The following is a 22,048-nucleotide window of genomic DNA, read 5'->3' as shown; positions in this document are numbered from 1 at the left end:
TTTTTTTTTCTTCCTCCGTCGCACCGTTTGTTGGTGGTCTTTCTGTGCATGTAGCCTGCCAACACTGGACTTACAATCTATTTGAAGAAGTTAAAATTGTACGAATTGGCTTAGCAGGAGGGGAAACCTCTCGGGGTAGGAAGAGAGTTTTGCTAAGCATTCTGTACAGGAAAGAAATGGAGCAGAATTAATTTTGGGGGGAAAAACCCTGCGGTTTCTGGCAGGTAAAGGGTGAGTTTCTTTGTGACGTGTATTAACAGCTGTGATACAAATTTTAAAAAAAGCCACCCCGTGTAGAATTTACTCGCGTATGAATTCCAACCCGTGTTATTGCCACTTACTGCAGTTATACAGCATCATTAATGCCTGTGATGGAACTAAATGGCTTTTGTATGTTAATCGTACCGTTTCCTCTGCAGGCAGCACAAGCTTTATAACAAGGAGCTGTATGCGGACTTCATTGCTGCGCAGATCAAGACTCTGTCATTTCTTGCCTACATCATTCGGATCTACCAGGTAAACTCTGGTGCCTCATTCACTGCCGATGAATCGGTTCGATGAGTCATCCCACCGAAAAGGAAAATGGCCATAAATCAAACGCACATGTATTGGAGGATAGTTTTCTTGATATAATTTCTTCCTGTGGGTGATTGTCAGGAGGCAGAATTTAATATATTGTTCTCACTGATTTGAAGACAGAAGCTGGAAAGAATTATGATAAAACAGTTGAACTTTATTTCCTTATATTGACTTTAATTTTTTTTTTACATTACTTGAGAAAATGAGCTTGTCTCAGTATACTAGAATGTGTAAAATGAATTGTGCTTAAATGAAAGGGTTCGTTTGTGTGTCCATCTTTTCAGGACCTGGTCGGGAAGTACTCTCAGCAGATGGTAAAGGGCATGTTGCAGCTGCTGTCCAACTGCCCCTCTGAGACTGCTCACCTCCGCAAGGAGCTGCTCATCGCAGCCAAGCACATCCTCACCACTGACCTACGCAGCCGTATGTACACGCACACACACCAGTTTCCTGGTCAAAACATCAGCAGTCTATATTTTCTTGCCATGCACACTTAATTTTCCATATTTCACACTGCTTCTTTTACATTTTTATTAGCTGTCAAACTTGGCTGTAGAACCTCATTTGCTTGACAAAGTGGTGAAGAGTGAGACAGAATGAAATGGAATGAAAAGTTCAACTGCTGATCAACGGAACCTTGAGACAATTATATGCATGTTGGCGGAGTTTCTGCATAAAAATGTGGTTTTCTTCATTTTTACTGTGGGATACTTCTGCTTATGTGGCTGAAAGTTTCAATATATTTTTTGCAAGAGATTTGACACTGAAGTCACAGAAATATAAAAGAAGTAAAGTATTAAACTGTAATTTTGTGTTTGGATGACAGCAGGAAAAAAGTACCTTATTTTGTGCTTACTTTTCTTTCACCTCAAATATTTGTACTAGTACATTTAAAGAATCTTTCCTATCAGACGTAACCTCTTTGAATCATACCATGAAACCGCATCTCATTGTGTTTCAGAGTTTATCCCTTGTATGGACAAACTTTTCGACGAATCCATCCTGATCGGCTCTGGATACACTGCTCGGGAGACTCTCAGGTGAGTCCTGTGTGTTCACACTCATGGTCGTTTGCTGCCCGGCCAGGTGCATGTCAAGTGTCCGAGCATATTAATCCGGCGCTTCGCCGGGCTGCCAAAATTCTCAGGGAAGCTGACTGCGTATGGAATGCTGCAGCACAGATTGCACTGTCAGGTTGTCATGTACACCGGCATCTCCAGAGGGCAGGCTGTGTTCAACTCCCCTGAACCCCCGTCAGATGCCAAACTAGCTCACCTCATCAACAAAATAGCTGTCATTTCACATTAGTACTTGAAAGGAAACGAGGCGGCTGGATGAGACCTGCCAGGACTATCGATATCACTCATTGCCTCACCTCCTCTCTCTTTCTCCTTCATAAGCTTCAATTGTATCTGCAGCTACTTTCAATATCTGTCAAGATTTTCCCATCTTCAACCTTTGTCATTTCTTCTACAGAATGTCCGTTCACATGAGCGCACACTTCACAATTTTCACTGCCATTAAGTCAAGAAATACAATTATAATTCTGGTCTAAATGTCACAGTGACACGTCTCCCTTTTCTTTCCAGACCCTTGGCCTACAGCACATTAGCAGACCTGGTGCACCATGTTCGTCAGAATCTGCCCCTGACAGATTTGTCCCTCGCTGTGCAGCTCTTTGCCAAAAACATCGACGACGAGTCACTCCCGAGTAACATCCAAACCATGTCCTGCAAATTGCTGCTCAACTTGGTCGACTGCATCCGCCTCAAGTCCGAGCAGGAGAACGGCAATGGACGGGACATCTTGATGAGGATGCTGGAGGTATAGTAGGCAGCACAGAGCTGGGATCAATAGAACAACAATTGATGTACAGCATTTTTGATACACATTGAAGATGTTTTGAGTAATTTTTTTTCTTTGTCTTTTATATCAGGTTTTTGTGCTGAAGTTCCACACAATTGCACGCTACCAGCTTGTCTCCATCTTCAAGAAGTGTAAGCCTCAGTCAGAGATGGGCGTGGTCGACCCTGTGGCGTTGCCCGGGGTGCCAGCCACACCCACTCCGTCCACCACCCCTGCCCTTCCACCTCCTGCTCCTCCCACGCCTGTTGCTCCATCTGCTCCACCGCCGGCTACACCCTTTGACCGACCTGGTGAGAAGGAAGACAAGCAGACATTCCAGGTGTCTGACTGCCGCAGCCTGGTGAAGACCTTGGTATGTGGAGTGAAGACCATAACATGGGGGATCAGCTCTTGCAAGGCCCCAGGAGGTGAGAGGACACAGATCTACCATGATGCCAGTTGGACTTGCCTACATGCAGTGTCTAACTTCTAGGTTTGTTTGTTTTTTCTCTGCAGAGGCTCAGTTCATTCCTAACAAGCAGCTTCAGCCAAAGGAGACACAAATCTACATCAAGCTGGTCAAATATGCCATGCAGGCCTTGGACATTTACCAGGTATGACCAAAAATAATTTTTTTTATCTGCAAAAAACATTCTGAAATCCTAACAAATATGCATAAGTCAGTGAGACATGGCTGTGATACCTTGACATATCTCCTGATTAGGTACAGGTTGCCAATAACCAGCAGACGTACATCCGGGTGGCAAATTGTCAGACTGTGCGCATGAAGGAGGAAAAGGAGGTGCTGGAGCACTTTGCCGGCGTCTTCACCATGATGAACCCGCTCACGTTCAAGGAGATTTTTCAGACCACTGTGCCATACATGGTGGAGAGGATTTCCAAGAACTATGCACTACAGGTATCTGCCATCTCACATATATAAAACCTGCACATTTTTTTATTCATAGGGGGTGATACGATTTTTCGGATACTGAGTTATTAGTCCTTAATTCTTCACGTGCTCAAAGTCCATGTCTTTGTTCTCTGTTGTGCCCCAGATTGTGGCAAACTCTTTCCTGGCCAACCTGTCAACGTCTGCTCTATTTGCCACCATCCTGGTGGAGTATCTTCTTGAACGACTGCCAGAGATGGGCTCAAATGTTGAGCTGTCGAACCTCTACCTCAAGCTCTTCAAATTAGTCTTTGGTTCAGTGTCTCTATTTGCTGCTGAGAATGAACAGATGCTTAAGGTATGTAGAGGTTTTTGTGTATTTTTGTGTTTGGTGGTATTTTTTCTTTATCTTAGGTAATCCATACTACTGTGACTGTCCTTTTTTCCTCAGCCACACCTCCACAAGATAGTGAACAGCTCAATGGAACTGGCCCAGTCAGCTAAGGAGCCCTACAACTACTTCCTGCTTCTCCGGGCTCTTTTCCGTTCTATTGGTGGAGGCAGCCATGACTTACTCTACCAAGAGTTCTTACCCCTTCTGCCCAACCTGCTGCAAGGTAACGCCTCACACATAATTTGTCTTTCGTGAAGGTTGTGTTTGACAAAGATGAAAAGAAAATTATAATCCGTTGTCCATGATTCACCCATTCATTCCTTTTCCCAATCCTCCCTCTCTGTGCCATCAGGTCTGAACATGCTGCAGAGTGGCCTTCACAAGCAGCACATGAAGGACTTGTTTGTGGAGTTATGTTTGACCGTGCCAGTGCGCCTGAGCTCCTTGCTGCCCTACCTGCCCATGCTCATGGACCCACTGGTGTCTGCCCTCAACGGCTCACAGACGCTGGTCAGCCAGGGCCTTCGCACGCTGGAGCTGTGTGTTGACAACTTACAGCCGGACTTCCTGTACGACCACATTCAACCAGTCAGGGCCGAGCTCATGCAGGTGGGCGGGTTCTCCTCCTCATCATCTCTAATCACCATGCACACCAACATAGTTCTCACTAAGCTGATTGGCAGGACAGTTTTCATAAAAGTGGATCTAAAAGCATTCCTCTTGTAGAAAAATATTTCATTGTTTATGCAGTACCTGTCAGCATATCTGCCCTCTAATGGTCAACGGGTAGCATGGCAATATCTGCTTTCATCTCACTAAACCAGAATAAATCACTGTGTGCAAGACTTTTAGTTTAGTGTCACAAGCCAAACACATAAATACGATTATGGCTACTTATAGACCAATATTGCTAATAATTACTAGTGACTAAGCAACTGGCTTTCCCAGCATCTGGTCAATGTCTTTTGATATGCAGTGCCAGCTTCCTCTTTCTTCCCTTTTCACATTTGTTTCCGTCTCAACTCCAGGCCCTGTGGCGTACCCTCCGTAATCCAGCAGAGAGCATCTCCCACGTAGCTTATCGGGTGTTGGGGAAGTTTGGAGGAAGCAACAGGAAGATGCTGAAGGAGTCTCAGAGGCTGCATTATGTGGTGACTGAGGTCCAGGGGCCGAGCATCAAGGCTGAATTCACCGACTGCAAGGCGTCCATACAGCTGCCGATGGAGAAAGTAAGACAGGATGGCTATACGTTATAGGTCCTTCACTTTGTCATGTAGTTTTCAGAGCTGGGGGATTTCACTTCACACACTGCTTGTAACCAGTTTGAAGACCCTTTCGCTTCCGTTTGAGAAAGAAAGAAAGAAACGTAAAACAGCTTGATATTCCTCATTATTGTTCTCCACAGAGAGCAATATATCCTTGTCAGAGGTTTGTGTGTGTGTGAGAGAGAGAGAATGAGTGAGGGAGGAGATGTATGTGTCCTCCAGGTAATTAAATTCATCTCCTGCTTTCTCCTCCTCATCCCCAGTCAGTAATCATCAATCTAGTGTGGGCCACCATGACGGCATTATTTACTCTCACTAATGGCTGCTCCTTCTTTCTGGCTATCCATCTGTGTTTGCTATCATCATGAGCATAGGCAGCAAACACTCTTGCACAGACTGAAGGCATGAATCAGGGTCAGGATGCAGCCATATGGTTAGATGGCACGCTGAGTTAGAGACCGCTGAAATTGCTCTACGATGGGCAGAGCAATCAAAGGTGATCTGAATAAGTTGAATCTTGTCAAGGTAGGACATCTTGTAAGAGCTTTCAGGGGGGATTCAATGCCTCGTTCACACTACATGATTTTTCACAAATTTTGGAATTTGGAATTAATTAATTTTTCTTCTTCTTTTTCATTTTTTTCTGTTTTTTTCTCAGTTTTCAAACATTTTTCCCTTTATTTTAAAACTTTTTGCACACTTCTTTAAGTCCTTTTCAAATCATATCTATGATTGCCAATCAATTGATACTCCTAGAAGTAGAGTGCAGATTTTTCCTTGGTATGGCATTGATCGGGGTAAAGGTATAAAGTTTATAGTGTTCCAGGAGCACAGTTGCCTCAATAATAGGGAAATGGAAGAAGTTTGGAATTGACCATGACTCTTCCTAGAGCTTGGCGTTTGGCCAAACTGAATAACCTGCCAACCAAGGGCCTTGGTCAGGGAGGTCACGGGGAGCCCAACTGACACTTTAGCAGAGCTGCAGAAGTCCTCTGAAAAGATGGGACAACTTGCCTCAAGGATAACCATCGCTGCAGCACTCCATCAATCAGGCCTTTGTGGTAGAGTGGGTAGACAGAAGCCACTTTGAGTAAAAGGTCTATGACACCCTGCCTGGAGTTTGCTGAGCACCATAAAGGATTCTGGGAGTGTGAGGAAAAAAGACTTACTGGTCTGATGAGACAAACGTCTAGGAGGCAGAACACATGCTTTGTCTCACTTCTCATCACCTGGCTAATAATAACATCCCCATTGTGAAATGATAGTCTTCTTCTCATGAGCAGGGGCAGTGAAACTACTCAGAATTGAGGAAATAATAAAAGTGGCCAAATACAGAGAGCTCCTTGAAGAAAACCTACTCCAGAGTGACCTGACACTGGGCTGACGGTTCACCTTTCATCACGATAATAACCCGGAGCATGGAGCCAAGTCGACGTTTGAGTGAGACGTTTCGAGACAAGTCTTGACTGACCTTGAATGGCCCAGCGGAAGCTCAGATTTAAAACCAAAAGTACATGTTTGGAGAGACCTGAAGATGACAGTTCACAGACATTTTCCATCCATTTGACAGTGCTCAAGAGGATCTGCCAGGAAGAGTAAGTGTTAGTGCAGAAATTCAGGTGTGCTATGCTTGAAGAGACTTGAAACTTTAAATGCTGCCAAAGGATGCTACAATGTTCAGAATTGGGGGACGGACACAAGATATTTCAGTTTTTGACTTTTGACCAATCTGTCAAAAACATTCTCAAAACACATGTTCACTTTGTCTTTATAGGTTATTGTGAATTTTATCCTTTCCCAATTAAATCTTCAAAACAGTTAAGTCTGTGAAACGTTACAGGGCCAGAGGACTGTCCTGAAAACACTGCATGTACTCGTGATAGAATTCTGGTTAGAGTCACAGTCCTGACACGAATATTCTGATTTTCTAATACACTGTCAGGTCTACAATTCAATTATGCCGTGCCCCTCATCTCTCATCCTCCATTTATTCTTGCATCCTCGTAATGTTCTCCCCTCTGTTCTGAGTGGCATTAATTAGCTCATTTTCTCTCTCTTTAAGTGCCCGGTTCCTGTGTCTTGTCTGCACATAATGTAGAAATCATATTGACCTTTGCTTGACCAGATGGCACCGGTGTTACTTCCTGCAAATAAATCAACATACAGTTCAGTTCAATTCCCATGTTAATGATTTAAGGACGTTGGTATTTTGCAACAATGAGACTTTTCCATTTCACAGTGGAAAGAGTGAAGTTTTGTTTTTTCTGTTGTCCTTTCCAAGGCGATAGAGACGGCTCTGGACTGTCTGAAAAGCGCCAACACAGAGCCCTACTACAGACGACAAGCCTGGGAGGTCATCAAGTGTTTCCTAGTGGCCATGACCAGTCTGGATGACAACAAGCACGCGCTCTACCAGCTTCTGTCTCATCCAAAGTAAGCAAACTTTCTTGTTTTGACTTTGACTGTGGCATATGCTCATATCTTCCTTTTTTATTTATGGGCTATTCAGGACACTTTTAGTAGTTTTTTTGTATTTTGAGTTGTGGTATTTGTACAATCAGAAGTTGTTTTCAGACACAAACTCAAAATCAACGCAAAATTGTCGCCATCCACATATGCAGAATGCAGCAGGAGATTGTCCGAGTCAAGCGCGTTTGACCATTCTGTGGCCTACGGGTAGAGCAGCAGGAGGCGGGACATGACGATTATTGCGCTGCGGAAAGCAGTGTTTTTGTTCACAGTCATCAATACGCCCACACGCTCAGGATTTTCCTGCTGTATATTCTCACATTTGCTCACTCAGACATTCTCTGGAAATTGTACTAGGGGGGCTGGCAGAAAATGTCATGAAAAAAGATCCAGAGCAACATTTGCGTTCTCACATGCAGCCCCTCTGGAGGAATTGAGGGAAATGTCAGAACTTCCGTGCCTGTCTGAAAGCAGCTGTAGACTGCTACTTAAGTCTACATACATGACAAGAGGTGGTAAGATTCCATGTCACGCACACAAGCCCACTTAACCAGGTCTGCAATCAATCATTCCTCTCTTTAACCTTTACCATTGGCTTAACCTGAGTTTTGCCCCTACCCCATGCGCACTGTTTACCCTTCCCCTCCCTGTCTGTCATCTCCCCCACCCACCACACCAGCTCCACATCTCTCTTCCGTACCCCCTCCAACCCCCCGTCCTGCCCCACCTGCGGACATGCCCTACTTTACAGTCTCTCGCGTCATGTCTCCACCACTCTCCCCAACACGCACTGGCTCAATAATTCTGTCTCAGGAGCAGGAATTGCTAATTACACACTGGCAGCCCCCCCCCCACCACCACCCACCCACCCTCTGGCAGGCTTCACTGCGAGGCAGAGACACATACATGAACAGACAAACAGGAAGGGCGATGGTGGGTGTTGTCGGGTGGGTGAGTCACATTACCATCATTGATCCATGGGCAGGGGCTAATTGAGTTTCTCCTGTCTGTTTACGCTACACCATGCCCCTTACACTCTCCTGTCATTACGCACTAACACATACACACACGAACATGAATACGTCTGTGAGCACATTTCTGTGGGGATAATGAAGTGTGTCAGTTATGATCAGGGGGGCCGCTCTGCCTTCTCATCTCGATTTGCAGTGTCTCTCTCTTGACGGATTTTTCTATCCCTATTTTCTCGCTCACCATCAGTTTTTGCCTCTGTATTTATATATTTATATAGCCTATCAGTTTAGAAAGAAGAAAAAAAAGACAGAGCAATTCATGAAATGCCGACTGTGAGAGCGTAGCAGCACTGGAGTGGCAGGCCCCCTGAATGAATGAAGGGCAATTGAGCTGACATTCCGTCAACCATGCCACCCCCAATTTCTCCATCCACCACGTTCCCCCCAGCCCAATTCTTCGCTCTCTTCCTCCAAAGAGTAGTCTTTTAAATGGCAATAATGAAATGAAGTGATCCATCAGGTCTGCCCCTGGTGTGTGGCATTATAAAACACAAGCTCAAGCATGGAGAAAACAGCTGCTCAATCACACCACAGCCCAGTTGCCTTCAGCAGCAGTAAATAACAAAAATACCAACAGGGGAAGAAGAGGGAGACAGAATTAGTAGTAGAGGAAAGGAATAAAGAGGCAGAGGGAAGTTTGAGGACAGAGAAAATTTAAGGACAAAATCGAAGCAGAGATATGGGGTAGGGGACTGCAGAAAGGCTTTGGAAATGGATCTTTTACATTAATAAATTATTTTTGGACCTCCAGCTCAAAGAAAGTTTCCCTGCTACTGTCACACATTAATATGTTGTCCTTGTTAATATGCAGTCCCCTAATTCATTGTGTGGTTTTCTCCCCCATTAGCTTCGCTGAGAAGTGGATCCCCAACGTCATCATCTCTCACCGCTACAAAGCACAAGACACGCCTGCCCGCCGAACGTTTGAACAGGCCCTGACTGGGGCATTCATGTCTGCCGTGATAAAGGACCTGAGGCCCAGCGCGCTGCCCTTCGTCGCCAGCTTGATTCGCCATTACACCATGGTCGCTGTGGCTCAGCAGTGTGGTGAGGGACTGCGGCACTGCCGCTGTACTCTCTACATCTAATATTAGCTTTCTATTTTGCCCTGACAGTGGCATTCATTTCCCAGCTGTGCAAAAAAATCTGTCACTTTCCATTTTTGTCCCTTCTCTGATTTTATTCCAAATAATTATTTGTATTTAATTTGTATTTAACACAGACGAGAAAGACATTTAAATATAAAAGTTACATGTATGTGTTGTCAAACACATACATGTTGTTAAACATCCTTTTTATGTTTTTTGAAATGAAAATTCACATTAAACACAGTTCCTTAACTTTTGTCGTGTCCCTTGATCGCAGGTCCGTTCCTGCTGCAGTGCTACCAGCTGGGCAGCCAGCCAAGCACCGCCATGTTCCACAGTGAGGAGAATGGCTCAAAAGGCATGGACCCGTTGGTTCTGATTGACGCCATTGCTATCTGCATGGCCTACGAGGAGAAGGAGCTGTGTAAGATTGGAGAAGTGGCGCTGGCCGTCATCTTTGACGTGGCCAGCATCATCCTCGGCTCCAAGGAGAGGGTAAGGAAAGGGAGGAGCATGACGTATTTAATGAGGACATTTGCACTTATGATTGTGGTAACTTATGTTGTGCAATGATTTTCCCCTATGAAATTAGTGTTTTATTTATTTATTTAAATAGATGCCCTGATATGTCTTTCTGACTGTATTTAGATCTTCCCAACCACTGTTCATCTGACTGACTTCAAACGAAGTATTGTTGTGTATTGTTGTAGACCCAAGGAAGTGAAGTTTTCTTCGGATGAGTGGTTCTTTAGAAGATAGATTCCCCCAGCTCGAATTACACTGCGCGCCAGCAGTTTTCAAATTGGGTGAATCGATACATCACCTTGCCCTCTTGTCTTCACCTGCAGGCGTGTCAGCTGCCCTTGTTCTCGTACATCGTGGAGCGTCTGTGCGCCTGCTGCTATGAACAGGCCTGGTACGCCAAGCTCGGCGGTGTGGTGTCCATCAAGTTCCTGATGGAGAGACTGCCTCTGATCTGGGTGCTGCAGAACCAGCTCACCTTTCTGAAGGCCCTTCTCTTCGTCATGATGGACCTCACTGGAGAGGTTAGAGGAAAAATGCATAATCTAATATTTAGTAAATCATTATCCGTTGTCACCCTCACATCTTTTGTTGACTTTTGTCATCCCATGATACTTGACAAGTACTTGTGTAACAATTTCTATCCTTGCTCTCCTGTTGCTCCAATGTTGTTACAGTGGCATTGTACTTACTAACTTATTGATTTTTTACACAGGTGTCAAATGGAGCCGTAGCCATGGCTAAGACCACCCTGGAGCAGCTGCTGGTGCGCTGTGCCACTCCTCTGAAAGACGAAGAGAAGACCGAAGAGCTGCTGGCGGCCCAGGAGAAGTCTTTCCACATGGTCACGCACGACCTGGTCCGAGAGGTCACCTCCCCCAACTCTACCGTCAGAAAGCAGGCCATGCACTCTCTGCAGGTGCTGGCACAGGTCACCGGCAAGAGTGTTACTGTCATCATGGAGCCACACAAAGAGGTGAGGCCAAGGACTGAAAAGTTTTCTAATAGTTTATATTAGGATTTAATACTGTGCTAGACAATACTTTTATGTTAAAACCACCTCAATTTCCACATAGAACTGTACTAAAGGAAAGCAACTGATCACTTTTGACTGATATTGTCTGAGAGTCTCTGAATTTTGAAACAAAACTTGAGAGTGAAATAAATAAATATCTTTGAATCTACATTAAGAATGCGTGTTACTGTGGTCTCCTTCTCTTCAGGTGTTGCAGGATATGGTTCCCCCCAAGAAACACCTGCTCCGCCACCAGCCTGCCAACGCCCAGATCGGCCTGATGGAGGGCAACACCTTCTGCACCACCCTGCAGCCCCGCCTCTTCACAATGGACCTCAATGTCATGGAGCACAAGGTCTTCTACACGGAGGTATGCTTGTTTCACAGTGTATTGTGTCACTAAATTGAATGACACTCACTCACATTTTCACAAATGAAAAGAACAGAAATTTTTCATCTACAGTTCCCACGTTTTTTCCCCCCACATTGCTTCTTTGCTGCTTGAGCACCGAGTTTGCCACGGAACTGGACAAAGCAGATTCCCCCTGTGCATCCACCTTAAACATTTTCCCTCCAGCGACTCTTTGAAACCTAAATATATTCAATCAACCCTCTTTTCTTTTTTGATTGTTGACCTCTGACCTTTTGTGTGTGTGTGTGTGTGTGTGTGTGTGTGTGTGTGTGTGTGTGTGTGTGTGTGTGTGTGTGTGTGTGTGTGTGTGTGTGTGTGTGTGTGTGTGTGTGTGTGTGTGTGTGTGTGTGTGTGTGTGTGTGTGTGTGTGTGTGTGTGTGTGTGTGTGTGTGTGTGTGTGTTTGTGTGTGTGTGTGTTTTTTTCCCCCCCTTCTCTCTTTCAAGCTATTGAACCTGTGTGAGGCAGAGGATGCTGCTCTAATGAAGCTGCCCTGTTACAAGAGCCTCCCATCCCTGGTTCCTCTCCGCATCGCCGCCCTCAGTGAGTAGGCCCCACTGAACTGGAGTGACTCCTTGTTTTGCTGGAGTTTTACAGCTGATACTTTCTTGTCATCGATTGTTCTCGATGAAGCCAAGTACCTGAATTTTCATGCAAACTATAATCCTCAATCTTGGGGAAAGTAATGACCGATTTAGTATCAATTCAGGACTTTATGTAGTCGAGATTGTTTTGATAAATATTTTTTCTGTATATTTGTTTCACCGCTGTGTGAACTGGATTAATAACATGTTCACCAAATTCTTAAATTATCTGAATCTTATTTTATCTGGACTCTTTTATTGATTGGACAAATCTCTTCTTTCTAATCTAATCTGATCTTTCTTTCCTGTTCAGATGCCCTGGCGGCCTGCAATTACCTGCCGCAGTCCAGAGAGAAGATTATTGCTGCGTTGTTCAAAGCCCTCAACTCCACCAACAATGAACTGCAAGAAGCCGGAGAGGCCTGCATGAGGAAGGTCAGTGCAACGTCACATCACGACATACAGTATATGAGATGTTACACCTGCCACTCAAACCAATCTTCTTTACCACGTATAACTACTGCATGTTTGTTTGTAGAACAGACACATTTTCAGAAAGCAATGATTTTTTCATATGTCCAAAATCCTTAGACGATCATTAGACTTAATATCCTCATGTCATCTTACAAGGCCCAAGAGAAGGATAATGTGTTTGGCTTTTTTATGATTCGCATTCGCACACAAGCCGGGGAAATTTTCAGGGAGGCTAACTTTTCTGAAACTTTTTATGATGCCCAATCTGCCATCTCTTGCAAGTTGTTTGTTGCTAGTAAACTCTGTCTTTACTTCTCTTCAATCTTAGCACTTTTACATTGACTCCCAGTTTAGTTTTCAATTGTTTGGGAATTAATTTCAAGACTCTCCGGATATACTTTGAAATTATCAAACCTGTGTTTCATCACTCACTTTAATTGTAACTCCCTTTGAGCGAGAACATGACCTGAGAGGCACAGACATGACCTTTCTGAATCTGGATTAAAGACTGCTTCTACTCCTTTTGAAGTAGCCCTTTACTTATGCTTTTACCTCTTAATTGATCTCTTTCTATCTTTGTTGTTTCTAGTTTTGCTTGTTTTTTCTAATTTTGTTTTCTATGTATAGTTTTTTTTAATTAAGTTGTTTTTTTGTTTTTGTCCTTTCTGCTTCATTAGTGTTTTTATCTGAGAGTATCACTCATGTCATGTGCCATCTTCAAAGTCCTTTGTTAATCCTACCCTCATGCTATTTCCCCACCCAGTTGTCTTCATACGAGCCTCCCTCTGCTTTATCACACTCTCCCTGAACCAGCCCTGCTTCCATTCATCAAAGTATCCATAACATCGTAACCTCTATCCATCTACACCCCCAAGCTCCTCGTCCCCCTTCTCCCTTCCATTTTTGTGACCTTCATTTTCTTTCCTAAGTACTGTCACTCCTTTTCACTATCCTGTGATTTATTTATTTTATTTTATTTTTCTTTTGGCCCAGCCATTCTCGGCTCTCTCTCGCTCCATTCTTTCATCTCTGCCCTGCTAGCACTAATGAGCGTTGCCATGGCCCAATCGATACAGGATGGAGTGTTTGTTCTCAGCACTGAGAGGAAAATGAATGTGGCTGCCATGCATCATTCCCCTCCCGTCTTTGTGTGTGTGTGTGTGTGTGTGTGTGTGTGTGTGTGTGTGTGTGTGTGTGTGTGTGTGTGTGTGTGTGTGTGTGTGTGTGTGTGTGTGTGTGTGTGTGTGTGTGTGTGTGTGTGTGTGTGTGTGTGTGTGTGTGTGTGTGTGTGTGTGTGTGTGTGTGTGTGTGTCATCAGCATGTGCTTGTTTACGGCTGGCCATGCAGGTGGCCTTAGTTTCTTAATGGAGACACAAGGGTAGTGAGCAGTTCATGGGGCTAGAAAGCCTGACAAGGCCAGGTCTGATGTGAAGGGAAACATGATTTGTGAAAGGCAAATTAAAATGATTTGGTTTTATCTGTTAAATACGATATAAATAATATTTTGTAGCTTTAACAAATTTTTTTTTTAGAAGTGGTTCAACACAGCAACACAAGCCTGTATTTTGAGTTATGATCTTGAGTGATGAATAATGTATGTCAACACAGTAGAGGCATACACAGTTTTTTTTTTTTACAAACTACACCTTCAGTTTTTCAACAGCTCTACCAAACCAATATTGGATTTGAACGTTGTTTCTTTTGCAAAATTTATTTTACGAATTGTAAAACGTTTATTTGAAAAGTGTAAATAATGTGTTCCTGTATTGTATTGTATTTTAGTTCCTGGAAGGTGCCACCATCGAGGTGGACCAGATCCACACTCACATGCGCCCCCTGCTTATGATGCTGGGTGACTACCGCAGCCTGACGCTCAACGTGGTGAACCGTCTGACGTCTGTCACACGCCTGTTCCCCAACTCTTTCAATGACAAGTTCTGTGACCAGATGATGGTGAGAAACCTCCACCTCTGTCTCTCGCCTCCTCTTCATCCCACAACATTTATTTGTTGTCTACCATTCAAAGCACCTGACAGCACTGGATGCAGTGCATCATTGCAAAAATTGCGATTAACCTTTTTAACAGTGACAGGATTTTAAAAAATCTATAGATTATTTTTAAAGTTTTGAGTCATTTGCAAGTACATTTTTTATAACTATTAGTAAATATGAGTGTAGTTTGCTTTCTTTACAACCATTAGTAAACAATATAGTTATACTATCATTGTAAAAACAACCTACAAGAATGTGGCCCAAGATTTGGACGACCACAACATATTTGAGTATTGCTCCTGTAACATATACTTGTAAGTATTTAAACTTACTTGTAACACTTGCTGATACAAACCTTTTTAGCAGCTGTGTAATAGGTTAATACTTCTGCGGGCTCACACTTTTAATACAGAATAGAGTCACAGTGCAGGTGTAACTACTGTCTGGGTACTTGTTACTCTGTAATAGTTTCATAACTGAGCAAAGAACTTTCTTCTTTAGGGGAAAATTTGTAATTAATTACTTGAATCTCTCACTTGAGTAAATATTCCGTCCTTGTTGGTGCCATGTTCTACCTATTGAGCTCACACACACACTACACACTTCTTTCACAGTCTACATCTTATCTTATTGCCTCTGTCTTTCCCAGCAACACCTGAGGAAGTGGATGGAGGTGGTTGTAATAACACACAAAGGAGGCCAGCGCAGCGATGGCAGTGTAAGTACACACACTTTAATGTATCGCGTACCAATAACCTACAGCACTGAGACCTACAAACGAGAAGCTGTCATCACTCGAGACATGCAGATGTGTCTTGTTTCTTTCGGCTCGTTTAGTTCAAATCCTGCTCGAATACAATAGAGGAGCAGTCGTGGCCAGTAGAAACTGGTCAATACAGCTGTCGACTGCCTGAACCAAATGGCCCTCAAAGTGGGGAAGAAATTGCCCCTCATACACACAAAGCCATAGTCACATGTAGTCAACACCTCCTCATTGTGCCCTCCTCCCAGATGAGTAGAGAGTGGCCATATTACAATCAATGATTAATTAGGCGCCAGGCAGGCGGTGGTGAGCCCAGCGCTGTGTCTCCTCATTATCTCCCCGACAGATAACCTTGTAAAGGCAGAGAAAAGGTGACGGAGAAAGAGGTGGGGGAGACAGCTGCCCCCCCCCTCATTGAAATAAAAGACATCCCCCCCCGCCTTCTCTTTATGCGACTTCCTCCTGCCCAATCTCAAAATGGCGTGCTTAATTAGATGCAAATTGGTCCTTTGTCTCTCCCTCCCTCCAGCTCGTGGTCTTTGTGCCTGTTGACAGCAGGGCTGGCAGGGACAACAAAGTGAGGGTCACGGGTTCAATTAACCAAATCATGATAAAGACAAAAAGTGGAGAATGGAGGGACGGAGCAGGGCCGAAAAGGATGGTCAGGAGACATGTAGGCATGAAAGGGGGGTATGGCGGAGAGGAGGAGAGTATGGAGTGTCAACACCATCACTCGTTGCCCTGAATCTTCTTGAGACTTTCCTGCTGTGCTCTCACACTAGGGCACTATTAAGTTGTTCCCGAGGTCACTTTTAAAGGCTGCTGCTGTGCCATTCATTTCCATTATCACCCTGTCTTATCTCCTCACCTTCCACATGGCACAGAGACAGACAACACACAGCCTCACACACACAAATGCACACATACTGCTTTGCTGACTCTGATCATTCTCTCCCATTTCCGGTACAGCCTGCGTTGGAGGGCGTTGAGGTGAGATGTGACCTGGTGTTACGCCCTCTGTTGGTGACTCTGTCAGTGATTGAAACGTAGTTTAGCCAATGTCGTGCTGGTGATTTGAGGCAATGTTGTGGTAGTGGTGCTGGTCAAGTTCCCCTGTATTTTCTTGTCCATGTATCTGTGGTCGTGTCCAGAAACGTTACTGTCATCCCAGCCTTGCTAACCTCTAACCTCATATTTAAAATGTCCAGTTCTCCTGTTTGCCTTTGGCTAAAAGATATTAGCAATATATAGTTTATGAAGATAATAATATATGTTGCCGTTTATTTTTTTGTATTTGTGCATTTAATCCAAGAATTCACCTGACTGTAGCTCTGCACCTTTCCTGGCGGAAGTTGTACACCTAAAGATGACAGATGGCATTATCAGTCTTTTGACCAAAATTCATCCTTGTCTTTCCACAGTGGCAGTCCATCAAGACTGTCTGTCAGAAATGATGCCGTTTTAAGTCCAGTCATGTTTCCAAAAGTTTCATCCACTCCCTTCTTCTGTCTGTTCTCTTTTTCCTGACTCTTTCTGCAGGAGATGAAGATCTGCTCCGCCATCATTAACCTTTTCCACCTGATCCCAGCCGCACCCCAGACTCTGGTCAAACCGCTGCTGGAGGTAGTCATGAAGACGGAGAGGGCCATGCTCATAGAGGTAGGACACCAGCTTCATTCTTTACACAGGCCTATAGTGATTGTCCAGCCCTACTTTAGAAGACGCTTAAAATTCATCGTAGATACGAAGACTGTGAAGACCATCGGAGGATTAGCAAGTACATTCTAGAGCTCTGCCAAACAGTATAGTGGAAAAGATGAGGAAAATGGCTTATAGGTGGAAATAATCATAATTATGCTTTCATGGATGTTACAGTGTAACATCTGTACACTGTGCTAATCAGCACAGGTCTTCAGAAGAAAATGATGGAATCTAAATTTGTGTTTGTGTTAATGAAATGATTCCTGTCTCACCGTTTCCTTTGCTGTTTCTCTTCTTGTCCTGTGCCAGGCCGGGAGTCCATTCAGGGAGCCTTTGATCAAGTTTCTGACACGTCACCCGTCTCAAACAGTGGAGCTGTTCATGATGGAGGCGACGCTCAACGACCCCCAGTGGAGCCGCATGTTCATGGTCAGACGCTGGCAGCACTGAGCTGCAGCCCCTTCAGTCTTTTCTTTGACACATTTTCCATTAGAACAGCATTTTGCTTCTTTTGCCGTCTCAGTAATGGCCTATAATCAGGGATATATTGGATGTTGTGGGGCTCAGTGGTCCTTTTTAAAACCAAAGTGAGATGGATCACTCCTTCGGCAAGAAATAGTTTTGTGTGTAATTTTGTGTAGTGCAGCGAATATAGTCCTCTAGTCCCACCATAAGTAATTTTGTGTTATATTTACATCACTTGTATTTTTTCATATACAGAGTTTTCTGAAACACAAAGATGCCAAGCCACTCAGAGATGTGCTGGCCTCTAATCCCAATCGCTTCGTCCCCCTGCTGGTTCCTGCCGGCACTGCAGCAACTGTGCGACCCGGATCTCCCTCCACCACCACAGCCAGACTGGACCTGCAGTTTCAAGCCATCAAGGTAAGTGCACTTTCATCCGAATTCTATTTAGGTCATCATCAATTACACACTTATACACAGTCATTTCTTGGCAGGTCAGATATATGTATACCTTTTCTGAAGCGAACTCTCAGTAATTCCATCATTTAACCTCTTCGCTTCATCCTTTCTGCATAGATCATCAGCATCATAGTGAAGAATGATGAAGGCTGGCTGGCAGGGCAGCACTCCCTGGTCAGCCAGCTCAGACGAGTCTGGGTCAGCGAGGCCTTCCAGGATAGACATCGCAAAGACAACATGGCTGCCACCAACTGGAAGGAGCCCAAGCTGCTGGCTTTCTGCCTGCTGAGCTACTGCAAGTATGTACAGTTACTGAAATTGTAATGGGGATGGAAAGTGTCTAATTATTGTTGTAGACGAACAGATGATGTGTAACTGATGGAAGTCTGCTGCCGTCACAGTTACAGCAGATGAAACTTTTGACCAATATTTTAAAATGAACAATGGAATTAATAAAACTTGGAAGCCATTAATGCTAAATAACAATAGTATTATTCAAATCACAATTGACCTCTTCCCCCACAGCTCCGTCTAGGAGGAGCTTAGGAGTTGACACATTTTGTGCACTAGGCACTCGACAGATGTATATTTTAGATCCTGCAATTAACCCCCAACCACTCCAGACATCAATCTCACAGTGTTCATTCACCTTTCTTTTCAATGTTCATTGCCACAATCACATTGTTATCAAAGATTATTTGACAATTATGCCAACACGATGTTGACATGAGACAAATCTCCTCCTACCTGTGCACTGAACTCATTCACCCCATGCCTCCTCTAAAGGCGAAACTACTCGGAGATTGAGCTGCTGTTCCAGCTGCTGCGGGCATTCACGGGTCGTTTCTTATGCAACATGACCTTCCTGAAGGAATACATGGAGGAGGAGATTCCCCGGAACTACTCCATTGCCCAGAAACGGGCCCTGTTCTTCCGCTTTGTCGAGTTCAATGACCCGCACTTCCATGACGAGCTCAAAGCTAAGGTATGTAATCAGGCAGCCAGATAGAGAAAGTCAGTGAATGGCTACATGTTATATGGACCTGAAATGCCCCAAAACATTTATAGTTTTGTCTACTATCTTTTGAGAATTGACCCTCAAATAATGATGATTGGAGGACGAATACACAGCATTGCTGCTTTGCTCAGCCTTACTTTCTTAATGTGGCCTTAACAGTTGATCGTCCAACATTTAAGAAACGATCCAATTCAAATTGTAAAATAAGAAGGGAATTAGATTTCACTGAAGGATAAACATCAGTGTTTTGGAGCTGTAACAATTAATCGATTGATAGATAAGTTATGAAGTACTAAATTAATCTGCAATTAATACAATATTATAAATTTAAATATCCATTTAAATAGTTTTTTTAAAATTCAGATTTATGTCTCTTAAATGTGATCTATTTTCCTTTGTGACAGTAAACTGTTGTTGCTTCTTTCTGGGAGAATTTATATAATTTTTTTTTTAAAGTTGCCTCATTGCCCATTCCTAGGCTGAATAATGCATTATGAATGATGTTGCCAGAATCTTTGAGCTCGACTCGAGCTTACTTTCTTTGCTCCTTCAGGTGTTTAGGGACCTGGTCTGTGTGACCTTTATGGTTTGTGTGTTCAGCAGCAGAAGTTCTTTGACGGAGTCAGGGAGGTCATTTTGTCTGGTTGCAGACCCTCAGAGGGCTCACAGATGAATGCTCCCGTCCTCCGCCTGACCTGGTGCTGCCAGCATCACAGTCATCCGAGCTGCTTTTTAATTAAGCTCACTCTCTCGAATGCATGAACTCACACGTAGACACAGACAGATGCGCGCACGTGCACACTTATTTTTGCACAGCTGTAACAAGCACACGACCTGGTGCAGAGGAGCAACAGCGCTGCTGTGAAGTACAAACGGGTCAGTTGGGAAGGGCTGCCCTGGCACTCGGTAGCACATAACCAAATGGCTGTGTGGCAAGAACACAAAACTGAACACACACCACAGACACACAAAGCTGGCAAATGTGCCCAAATCCAAGGACATTCACTCGTTTCTATGATGCTGCTCGGTCCACTCTGTTCTTTTCAGCTTGTGTTGCTTCTGCAGCATGTGGACCAGAAAAAGAAAAGAAACGTCCGGTGGACAGTGCTGCCCGCTTTCCATGCCCAAATGCTGCCTTTTAATTCTTAGCAGCGCTGAGCCTGCACACCCCAACTGCCCAGCAGAATGCTTAGTGTGTGTGTGTGCGTGTGTGTGTGCGTGTGTGTGTGCGTGTGTGTGTGCGTGTGTGTGTGTGCGTGTGTGTGCGTGTGTGTGCGTGTGTGTGTGTGCGTGTGTGTGTGCGTGTGTGTGTGCGTGTGTGTGTGTGCGTGTGTGTGCGTGCGTGCGTGCGTGCGTGTGCGTGCGTGTGTGTGTGTGTGAGTGTGTGAGTGTGAGAGAGAGATAATGCTTCTCTGTGTGAATGTTTATTGATTTGGAGTGTTACCTCCACTGACATTTAAATAATTGCGTTTCGCATTTTCTCGGAAACATAAAATCTCAGGGATGCGCGCGCACACACATTGTGTATTTTGTGTTTGTACTCGTGTTCTTTTGGAGCTTCACGGCGATCCGGACAATATTTCACTTCTAGCGAGACACAGAACGAGGTGTGTAAGAGAGAGAGGGCGAGAGACAATGTGTGACAGCAGCAATGAATCATCGGTGATGGCACAGTCTGACCCCATGCTGCTCTTGTGTTGCATATTTTGTTCTTTCCAAACTACTGTTCTTTAAGAAAGCTGCTTTTTGGTTCAAAGGCATCTGACTAATCATAGATTTTCAAGCACACAACAAAAAAAAAATATATGTATGAAATTTATGAAGCGTTTTTCTTCACATTCTGCTGCTTTTGTTCTTGTTGCCTACAACTGCAGTGTGTCTACATGCTGTGCTAGTATCATCTGTTTTAAGTCGAATAGCTAAGTAGATATTCTTGTTTGTACCTGTTATATTCTAGCATGTACGTGAGCAACGACAATGTAGAATTTAAAATTCCCTTTCCTTTACTTAAATTTAAATTACAAATAGCAACAACAACGTAGACGATTAAAGCCAGGCTACCTTTTTAATAATGACTACAGCAGCAGCAAATGTATTATCAGCACATATTAATTGCCTTTTGTTTAGCTTGTTCAAGAGGTTAGATTTGGACTAATAACAAAACCGTCTGAATGACAACACATTACTAAAGCAGACTTTTTCAAATCAGTGGCTTAATTTGATTGTGTGAGGTTTAACATTTGGCCACAGTGAAAATAGATCCTGAGGGTCTTCACAGAACTGTGTAAAATGATCCGCTGGCAAAAAAAAAGTTCTAGAAAAATGGTTTTAGTTTTGGTGGCGACTATTATTCAAGACTTCCTGTAGCGACTTCACAGGAAAACTCATACATTATTTGCAAATCCCTGGTGCGTGCGTGTGTCAAGGGCATTATATTATCCTTGGTTCCCCAGTTGCTGCTATATCCCCTCTGTTGTGGTTTGTGAGGAACTCTAGTAGCACTGCAACGCACGCACGCACGCACGCACGTTATTTGTCTGAGGGTATGGAAATGGGATCTTGGATAATTAAGACACCTGCAGAAAGCAATCTAGGCTACTTGCCCAGAGGTATTGTGTGTGTGCAGCAACACAGCCTGCACAATCACATCCTATGGTGGATCGGCATTACAAAAAATATTCTGTAATCCTACAGTTATCATATCAGAGAAGTTAAAGAGCGAAGAATGCACTTTGTGGTCCATGCAGTTCCTTTGTATCTTCGTTTAAGGTTGTGTGTATTTCTGCATATGTTTATCAACCATGGCATGTACATAGTGCAGAATGTGTGTGAGTAATGTGCTATTGGAGGAGCTGGAACATATGCTGCCACAGCTCGTTCTCCACTGAGCAATGCCCTGTCCTCCCCAATGATTGATTGAAAATGAGAGTTCATTAGCAGATAGGAGCTTCTTTAATAAATGCAGTCGTTAGTCGCACCGTGGCGAGGTTATTCTGCATTTTACCAGCTAATCAAGCCTTTGTCTTCATACGCAAATATCTGGCAAGTCTCCCGCAGGTTTCAGGGGTGTAACTAAATTGCA

At 44.0% G+C, this 22,048-nt stretch overlaps 1 protein-coding gene across 1 annotated transcript in view; it reads left to right on the top strand.

Annotated features, from left to right (window-relative positions):
* LOC118287471 (transformation/transcription domain-associated protein) overlaps window positions 1-22,048 on the top strand; it is a 76,307-nt gene that overhangs the window by 6,100 nt on the left and 48,159 nt on the right. Inside the window, exons 11-36 of the mRNA XM_035612707.2 lie at window positions 420-516; window positions 864-1,002; window positions 1,541-1,619; window positions 2,169-2,403; window positions 2,516-2,852; window positions 2,941-3,038; window positions 3,149-3,343; window positions 3,483-3,674; window positions 3,768-3,933; window positions 4,063-4,319; window positions 4,739-4,939; window positions 7,257-7,408; window positions 9,323-9,522; window positions 9,841-10,058; window positions 10,412-10,609; window positions 10,801-11,061; window positions 11,309-11,470; window positions 11,957-12,053; window positions 12,408-12,529; window positions 14,351-14,521; window positions 15,210-15,278; window positions 16,863-16,982; window positions 17,334-17,453; window positions 17,745-17,909; window positions 18,066-18,247; window positions 18,735-18,933. Coding sequence (XP_035468600.2) covers window positions 420-516; window positions 864-1,002; window positions 1,541-1,619; window positions 2,169-2,403; window positions 2,516-2,852; window positions 2,941-3,038; window positions 3,149-3,343; window positions 3,483-3,674; window positions 3,768-3,933; window positions 4,063-4,319; window positions 4,739-4,939; window positions 7,257-7,408; window positions 9,323-9,522; window positions 9,841-10,058; window positions 10,412-10,609; window positions 10,801-11,061; window positions 11,309-11,470; window positions 11,957-12,053; window positions 12,408-12,529; window positions 14,351-14,521; window positions 15,210-15,278; window positions 16,863-16,982; window positions 17,334-17,453; window positions 17,745-17,909; window positions 18,066-18,247; window positions 18,735-18,933 — 4,432 coding nt within the window. The remainder of the gene's footprint in view (window positions 1-419; window positions 517-863; window positions 1,003-1,540; window positions 1,620-2,168; window positions 2,404-2,515; window positions 2,853-2,940; window positions 3,039-3,148; window positions 3,344-3,482; window positions 3,675-3,767; window positions 3,934-4,062; window positions 4,320-4,738; window positions 4,940-7,256; window positions 7,409-9,322; window positions 9,523-9,840; window positions 10,059-10,411; window positions 10,610-10,800; window positions 11,062-11,308; window positions 11,471-11,956; window positions 12,054-12,407; window positions 12,530-14,350; window positions 14,522-15,209; window positions 15,279-16,862; window positions 16,983-17,333; window positions 17,454-17,744; window positions 17,910-18,065; window positions 18,248-18,734; window positions 18,934-22,048) is intronic.

Source organism: Scophthalmus maximus, chromosome 16 (genome assembly GCF_022379125.1).
Source record: "Scophthalmus maximus strain ysfricsl-2021 chromosome 16, ASM2237912v1, whole genome shotgun sequence".
In the NCBI taxonomy this organism is placed as follows: domain Eukaryota; kingdom Metazoa; phylum Chordata; class Actinopteri; order Pleuronectiformes; family Scophthalmidae; genus Scophthalmus; species Scophthalmus maximus.
Note: the sequence above shows the minus strand (reverse complement) of the source record. Positions and strands in the feature narration are given on the sequence as shown.